This window comes from Porites lutea, chromosome 14 (assembly GCF_958299795.1).
Source record: "Porites lutea chromosome 14, jaPorLute2.1, whole genome shotgun sequence".
Taxonomy (NCBI): Eukaryota; Metazoa; Cnidaria; class Anthozoa; order Scleractinia; family Poritidae; genus Porites; species Porites lutea.
This window is the reverse complement of record NC_133214.1, coordinates 11,154,536-11,163,634: the sequence shown is the minus strand read 5'-3', so window position 1 is coordinate 11,163,634 and position 9,099 is coordinate 11,154,536. Positions and strand designations below refer to the sequence as shown.

Genomic DNA, 9,099 nt, shown 5'->3' with positions numbered 1-9,099 from the left:
TTTTCAGATAAACCTTTTTCTGCCGTTGAAAGCACATTGCTGTAGACTTCGAATTTTTTGTTTTACCGACTCTTGAAAAAATATAACCAAATTTTGCGTACTGGTTCTTGGTCCGCGACCCATGACCTTGGTGGAATTACATTTCGCAAAAAAGGAAACGGCCTTTGTTTTCGAAGAATGCTTTGAATATCTTCCGTATACACGTTTACGAGTTCTCTTTTCTTACATTGTAATACTTCGAATATATACAGAGTTAATAGTAATTATTGGTTTCGACCGCGCTGAAAACCGCTCCACGCTCGTGTGGGAGACTGTTGTCTGAAGTCTTTCAAAGAAAAGCAGATTATTTTATAGTCACAACTTCCGAAAAAAATATACAGCTGAATGCAGCTTTATTGCATCGTTTCTGTGATTTTTTCAAAACGTTTGAGTCGTCTCAGGTAGAAGATAGAGGTGCAAATAAATAATTCACTTGAGAATACAAAGACATCACTTATATCACAGCGCGTGATTGGCTGATCGTGACACAATAACTAACCGCTTATTGGCTTATTCAAACAATCCAGAACGTAAAAGTCGGCTGTGTTTAGCAGACGTCCGTGGGGGAGAAATGAATGCGTGACAAACGAACCCCAAAGGACGTCTGCGGGGAGGCTAAGGGAAAGGGGGTTTTGGGCGCGAGGGAAACGCGAGGGGGGCGCCGAACACACATAAGTGTTCGAAATGCAGGAACGTATAGTTCAGCCAGCATTGACACGTCTCTTGACGGGTATATCTGATCAACACTTTATATTTGCTTGATAAAGATTTTAGTATTAAAACAAATTATATCAACAGGCCAGTAGCTGAACAGATACAGTAAAATAAAGGAGTAAAGGAAAAATCAAAAGAAACAACGGTATAAACGGCAGTCCAACCTCTCATAATGAACCTGTGAGCACAAAAAATACGAAGGCCGGATTGTCCTCTTAAGGGAACTGATCGTTTACGCCCATGCCGCGTTACAAAAGGACCTTTCGCAAGTCATGTTATGTCCCAGAATTCTGCTAATCGACCTTTATATTTTTGACCCTATGTCGGACCCTGTGTTTTTTCTCTGAATACCTAAAATTAGAGGAGCTGCGTACTAGGAGCTCGGGAGCGTAGTAGGAGCCGCGTACTATTGAATTCCCGGGTAAACGAACTGCTCGACACCCAACAGACTGTTTTTTTTTTTTACCTCGAAGTAAAATCAGGACCCCAGGATGATGGGACATTACCTGTAGTAATCTCCTTCAGTCCTCTGCGCGAGTCTCCGATACTAGTCTGCTAACTCAGTAACTTCCGGGTTAGTGACGAGCGATTAGAAAACTTAAGGGGGGACAAACAATGTACAAAAAAATTAGTCGTGCAAGGGAAACTAAATAAAACAAATTCATGCACGAAAGAAGAAAGAAAACCTAAAAAAAATTGCCGTACAAGAGAAATGTTAACAAAAGAAACTCCCCCAACACTTTTCTAATGGTACGATTCAAATGTTGTTTTTCAATGAACATTGTCACTGTAATTCAATTTGTTTTAAAAGTTTTCTTTAGCTTTTCTTTATCTACCGTAGGGACGGACTATTAGAAAACTTATGCGGGGGGGGGGGGGGGGGGGGGCGGGGCGGTGGCGAAGTACCCAAAAAAATATTTGCGCAAGGGAAAATTAAATGAAAAAAAATTCATACACGCCAGGAGCCCCCTGTACATGCCAATTAACCCTTAAAAGATATTTATGCAATGGCCTAAAAAAATCAGACAAGAAATTTGATAACGAAAAAAATTCCTGCGGCTCGAAAATTCCCCACCCCCCACTTTCTAATGGGCCGTCCCTTAGTAATGGCGAAGTCGACCTCGGAGCGCACAGTTTTTTCCCCACCCCTCACCCCATAAAAATATACCTTTGTTTTGTCACGATGGCGTACAGTTGCGCGACGTTTGCTGGACGAGTGATACAATATACTACACCAGACAAATGAAAGGCAAGTAGATGAACTGGAAAAAAAACGCTAGTAAGTTTTTCCATGTCAATAGTTTGCCGCAATCCCTTAGAACGAGGGGGAATTGAAGATCAAGATTTTTAAAAATGTACTGCCGTGGGAACCCGTAATGTTTAGTGTACTGTTGCAACTGCCGCAACGCTTGTCTCTCATCGAATTTAACTTTTACGACTTTTTCTCCCACTGCTCGTCTAATAAGATAACAGCCTTAATTTTAAAATATCAGTTGTTCTTCGTTTTAACTCATTTCATAGGCTTCCCGACGAAGTTTTTTATTTCAAGGGTGACCGAATTTGTCACGCAATGTAATGTTGCAAATTAAAATGTCTCTGAAAGCAAAGCTGAAAGCTATAAAACCACTCACAATTTCTTTTTCTTGGAAGATGGTCGATCAAACAGCTTATTACACTCTTATAAACTTGTAGTATTAAAAGAAATATAGACTTTGAAAAATAGAATCCCTGTTGTGGAACGAAAAGAAGCTGAAATGGTTGCTTTGATAATATTAACTCAGTGTTGACATACACGAGTCTGCAATGAAAGCGTTTTTAGCACTTATTCGGTACAATGAGATAAAAATCAAAAGGTAACAGTTACATATGTGTCTATTATCCGATATTCAAGCGGTAAGAAACATGTGGAAGGTTTTCCAGAGCAATGTTTAAATTGTTTGCGTAGGTATGTAGGGAAACATGTTGCCCCGTAAATTGATTTAAGTGGCAAAATGGTCTTCACGTTTCCGTTTCTCTACGGGACACTTTTCGCGGGCCGCGGAAAAAAATTTCACACAACAAAGTATAAAGGATGTGCTTTAAGACCATACTAGTTTTGGCCTCAAATTCTGTGTACCAGTGGGCTTTTCTTGGGGTAGAAGTAAGCGAAAATTAGCCTAGTCGCTCAAGCGCTTCAAGTGGGGTAACTAAAACGCCCAGAAACAAGACTATTTTGACAGCTTTTCAAAAGTAATCTAGTGTTTTAGAAAGAGCATGTGAAGTGCTATGAAATGTCAAAAGTACATTGCTAGATGTTATCACGTTTACCAGCACGAGCGAAACGAAAATGCATCATTTTTGTCAATTTTCAAAGGCGGCGGGAGGCCAAAATGGCGATTTTCAAACTTTCCTCGATTTTGAAAAAACTCGAGCGCTTTGGGATCTTTTAATTGTATTTTCGAAAATAACTCACTAAAGGCTTTATTTGGGCAAAATATGAAGAAAGTGAAAATTTTGAAACTGTCGCCGGATTCTCGATATTTACAGATCCTGGCTCTTAAAGGGCAACTCCAAAACTAGCCGTAAACGAGGGAAGGTGTATCTATCGTCTAAGCATCAAAGCACGGGCGATTTACGTGGAATGAGATATCCAAATAGGCTTTTAAGTAACAATTTGCCCCTCTGTACATGCAATTATCCATTTTATACTGCTTACAACAGTTTGAATCACCGGGTTAATTTTGGCCAATTTAAGCTTTGTACTGATTTCGAGAAGAATGCTGGACAACAATGTGTCGCAATGAGTCTGTACGCTTGATTACTTCAGTTGATGATATGACTCAAATAATGATTGTTGGTATTCAGTTATATTCTAGTCAGTCACTGCTCGCAAGACAATCTATATTAATGTTAACAGAATTGCCAGGAATGGTTACAGTGTTTGAGCAATTTTTCCACCTTGAATACAGTGACAGTTATACTTGTAACATCCATGGTGATCCCAGAATTGAGGGGTATCACTACTGTATATTTTACTCACAGGGTACAGCATTTGAAACATTCTCGGCACTGAACTACAACTCATTCATTTAACGGTGGCAATTATTGGTGTTGGTATCTACAGCATTGAGGCTGGGGGATATAAAGTATTTGATTCTCATGCTAGAGAAATGCATCATAACAGTCATAGTGAAGGGACGTGTATTGTTGGAAATACTATCCATGCATAAATTCGTACAATATTTTCAGACTCTACATAGGAATGAGCATATATATATGTGAACTTAAGGGTGTACATATTGCCACCTTTGAAGTTCATCTTTTCTCAAGCAATGTTGAACATTGTGGCACATCAAATGTTGATAGTTACCAATGTTCCTGTAAACAGTGCTGCCCCTATAGCAGTTTATGCAATGTGTTACTCTCTTATTAATCCTTGTGGATACTGGACTTAAGGAACTTTATGTGCCCTTGTTAGTAACTGGAGTACACTGTACAATGTGATGGGTGTGAAAAAACATCTGTCACTCAATCTTCCTCAAAGTGTCAGTATCAGTGGAGCTGAGATAAACCTTACTCTCCGGGCTGTAACCACTTGTGTCCTATGTTGCAATTTGGCTCCAAGCATGTCGGCATTGAAGATGTGCATATTTTCAAACATTAGGGACTTTAAAATCCAACGACGCGACGGCGACAAGAACGTCGCTTTAAAAAGTGAATTTGCGTTCTTTCAGTCTTTATAGCGATTATTCCTACCCCCTTACTTAGTCGATTGTAGGTGAACCCTCCTGAAGCTGAATTTCAAGGGACCAAATTCAAGCTCAGAAAGAGAAATAAAATTTCGTCGTTGCTTGTTTACGTCTTCCAAAAAAACGCGAAATTAGGCATTTTCACGTCGTTGTCGTGCAAAAACGGGAAAGAAATGTACAAAAAAGTGTGATGCACGTGCGAAGTTGTTGTTTTGCTTATTAAACCAATTGTTTTTTTGACGTTCTCGTTGTCGTCCGCGTCGTTGGATCTTAAAATCCTATTGTCATGAATTGACAGGATTGTTGTTGTGGATTGGGACATACTGTATAAGCTGTGTGGTTCAGCAAACAAGTAGACTAAAGGATTTATCTTCTCTGGTAAGATATGATGACAGTTGTTCAGTTGCAATAAGGCATGTTCAAAGAATTGTACGCGTAGTATGACCACGCCCAAATATACGCTCCCGCGGCGTCTTGTTTCTATTCATGCGGAAGCCTCCATATCTCATGGTTTGCAGACTTACATGTATGAACAGGACTAGTGTTGTTAACTTTGACAAAAAAAGAGGGAAAGAGAAAAATAGAAAACTTACTACTAATAGTACTAAAATTGTTTTTTACATTTCTGCTTAATTATCACCATTTTTTGCATAATATGACCGTTAAACCTTGCCGCGTACTTTTCAATTTTTTCCGCATCCTATCACATCCCATGTAACTTTGCTGAAACTGGTAACATTGTTCCTGATTTTTTTATTAAAAGAGAACTCTTAAAGAGAGCAATGAAAAGCTCGAAAACCTCAACTTCTGAAAGTATGCTTTTTAATCTTGGTTGATGCCTTGAGCAACATGGGCTAACTTTCATTTTAAGCGATAGTAAATTAGTTCAGGAGGACAGATAGAAATACTTCCAGTAATACTTGGTAAAATTTTCTGCTTTGAGGCCACCTGCCGTGGCCAGCATAGACAGTCCACCTTTGTTCCATTCACATTTGAAATATACTGTATATACCGCGGGAAACATTGAGATTCTAGGGAAACAAAATTGACTTTTTTCCTCGGGACCAGTCGTTAAGTGTTTATTACTAAATTTCAATGTCTTAGTCATCTTCCACTCGTCTACCCATAACCTGAGTGTATTTACCATTTTTATATTGCCCATATTACACCTTGTTTTAACTCTCCCAAATTTTGCGTTCGCATTGTCTTCAATTTCTCATGGGACAACTGTAATACCCAGAAGTATTTGAAAACCATTGTAATGCAAAATTTGGGAAGTATTAAAACAAGGTGTATTTTGGTAGTGTGAAAAATGATAGTACAAAGGTTGTTAACCCAGCCATAAATATCGTGACTTTAGTTTATGAGTATATATAGTGACTATTCTAAGGTATTTGTTGTGCACTTTTAGGCGGAAAAATTTTGAAAAGACAGAGAACTACAAGAGAGCCTTTAAGAGTAATGATGATGGGGTTGTTTCAAGACAGCCTGGTAAGCCCCTTTTGTAACAAGTTTATTACTTAACATAATAAAATGGACCGGAGCAACAACACCTTAATCCCTTTTACACCCTTATAAACGGCCTTTATTTTCACCACCGAATTCAGTACAATATAGTACCTCACCACAAACATTGACTAAGGTTGATGGATTGATTGATTGACCCTTTTTGGTGTAATCAATACTTTTGGCCTCATCACAGCCGCGCTGAACTCCGAGCCGGAGATTGCGTCGTTTTAGTTTCAACAAAATCTGTACACAGTACCTGAAATTGCTCTTCCTTTTCCGTCTTGTGGGTTCTAATTTGTGTCTCCTTTGCGTGGTTATTTCCTCTTTCCACCAGTTGCATTTGAAACTTAGGAGGATTTGGTAACGAGCTTGCAGGCAAACGGCGCTAAAATTTAAAGATCGTTGAAATATCGCAAAGTAAGAGCTCTTCCCAATGGCCTTGGGCAGCAATTCGAAAGGCCGTCAAATTTTCTTGTTCCCGTTATCTTTCTCCTGGTTTTTTCCCGGACTTGCTTTTGCGGGATACATGTATGCAGTTGTGGCGCACAATGTGTTCGGTGATTTAACACGATTTCATGGGAGCTCAGGAGGGCTTAAGATGGTAACTAGCAGTATGGAGACTGGCATAAAAGATAAGAAGGTTGGACAGGGGTTTATGACGTCTTTGGTTATCCATTTTCCATAAAATCGTTGTAAAGCGCTTGTAAACTCGTCGTAAAGCAATTGGTTAATTGTAGAGACAACTTTAGTAGCCTTTTAGCATAGTATTTCTCTTGCATAGGTGAATATGCAGGAATGTAATTAATATTTAATTTAATTTGATTTAATTTTAAGAATTTGTATAGCGCTAGGACTATAAAATATTCAAAAGAGCTTTACGTTAAGTAGCACCATGGGTAAATAAATCTACCCGTCCCAGAAAATTTGGTAATCACGTGGTCGAGCGAGCGACCGTCCGTCCGCACCACAGGCATACCAATTTTTACTCTCACACTTTCTAGCTACTTTGGGAGCCTAGGAGAAAGCTGATTGTACATCAATGTTGTCATCAATTGACTGCTGTCAAAACAGGGTAACCGCTGACCAGTATCACCTGACCGTATCGCGGGCTCAGGTGTCGACCCATCAAGGTCGAGTATTTTTTTAAGTTATCCGCTGACAACTTGCTCGTTTTCAAATGATCGCAGGCTCACGTTTCCTTTTTTTTTAAATTCATATCAAATATGTTGTGTTTATGTCAGTATCGCCCTGCACTATTACTATTTTGATTTCAAACTGACCTCAGACGCAAAAATTCAGCCAGTTTTTTTAAAATACCGGCGGGGAAGATATGTGTTTTCACGTGTTGGTCACGCTCAACATCCAATTTTTATGCTCTGATTGGTTAAAATTTGACAGGTGAGTTCATGCGTAAATTTATGCGGCATATTGAAAGTTGTTTACTTTGACAGCTGAAGCTGACAGAGTTTGGAGTCAACTTGTGATGTTTTTAACTGTCTTTTTTCCACTGGATGTACAAAATGAAATACAGCTGCTATCAAGAGTGTTCTCTTATTCATGGCTGCTTTGTTTATTGGGTTTGTGGTTGAGAAATGCGTCGCTACCTTGCTGGATGGGTACGAGAATTATAAACAGGACCTGAACGATCGATGAAAATCGATGATCGGAAAATCAATCGATCAATCGATGACAACCGATTAATTACTGTTGATTGGCATCGACTGGCATCGGCCAAACGATGATCAATCGATAATCACACTTCGGTGGTCGCGAACTTCATCGATTGCCATCGATTGGCACTAAAATAACTCATGCCTCCGTGTCTTCAGGTATCGCGGGAGCGTACGCAGATCGTATATTATTTTTAAACCTCAGTAGCAAAGTTTGAGAATTGTTTATCGATGTGGCTCCGTCATGTTAGATTGATCGATTCCCATCGATTATGGATTGATATTGATAATCGATGATAATCAATAATCACAAAAATTTTCGTGATCGATTGTCCATCGATTATCAATATCAATCGATTAATTGATATCGATTGTCATCGATTGTTATCTGCTGCCATCGATTATCGATTTCATCGATTGTTCAGGTCCTGTATAAAGGCTCAAGCGATCCTTGTCTTACTTGATAGCTTTCACGAGCTGCATCTCGAAATATGGTAAGCCTGAGTAATTATTGTATTTATGTCTAATTTCATGTCCAGCGGCGCAGTTTATGAAGCTAGTTTATGCACGTTTGTATTAAGATTTGACTGAGACACTGATCTGACCTAGTATGAGGTTTGATATAAGCTTAAGCTTACAGAACTTTAAAAAGCCTTTAGTTGATATTAATTCACCGTAAACAGAAAGAAAAGACTTTCCGAAGAATATTTAGTTATAATTTTGGCTGTAGAAAGAAAGCTTTGAGCGATTTTCCTGTCGTGAGTGCATCTTTAAAAACACATGAAAACAGCAAACACTGGGAAACCGGCGGTTTAAAACATAAACTTAATCTTTAAGCTTACTAGTAAAGACTTGAGGATTCTTAGGGACACTTAAATACTCATTTGTTTTCGTGAATGAAAATTGTTGTCTGTGTAAATGTTCTACCGAATTATATTTCTTTGTTGATTGTTGGTAGTCTCAAAAGTGCTTCGATGGTCCTGAATATTGAATGAATGCAATTTGTCTTGAAAAATTGTGAAATACTACATTTTGTACGAGGTCTGTATGATAAAAACAGCGCCTCATAGTAATCTTTCTCCTCAGATGTGGTGTATAAAAAAAAAAGTAAAAGATTGGTTCGCACGCACCCAGATTTATTGGCAAGAATTTGTAAACTTGTCGAACTCAAAAAATTCGGCCTGATTTGTTTTCCAAGAATTTGTTTTCCACGCCTTAATTATCTACTGTGATCAAGAGCCATTATTGCTCTTAAATGAGACCGAAAACTATTTTTTGGGTGTACATTTAAGGCTATATCAACTCGATACAAGATTTGTTTCACTCCAAAATCACTTAGCTTTTCCCTCAAAAGTCAGGTGAACATGCCCTTAAGTTAACTGATTTGTGGAATACAAAATTATTGTTTAATTTAAGTTACAAATTTATCAATGGGAGCT

At 38.6% G+C, this 9,099-nt stretch overlaps 1 protein-coding gene across 2 annotated transcripts in view; it reads left to right on the top strand.

The window, feature by feature from the left end:
* The window catches only part of LOC140924192 (synaptosomal-associated protein 25-like), a 59,085-nt gene that overhangs the window by 30,088 nt on the left and 19,898 nt on the right, over positions 1–9,099 (top strand). For both annotated transcript variants that reach the window (XM_073374229.1, XM_073374228.1), the window contains exon 5: positions 5,893–5,972. In XM_073374229.1, coding sequence (XP_073230330.1) covers positions 5,893–5,972 — 80 coding nt within the window. The remainder of the gene's footprint in view (positions 1–5,892; positions 5,973–9,099) is intronic.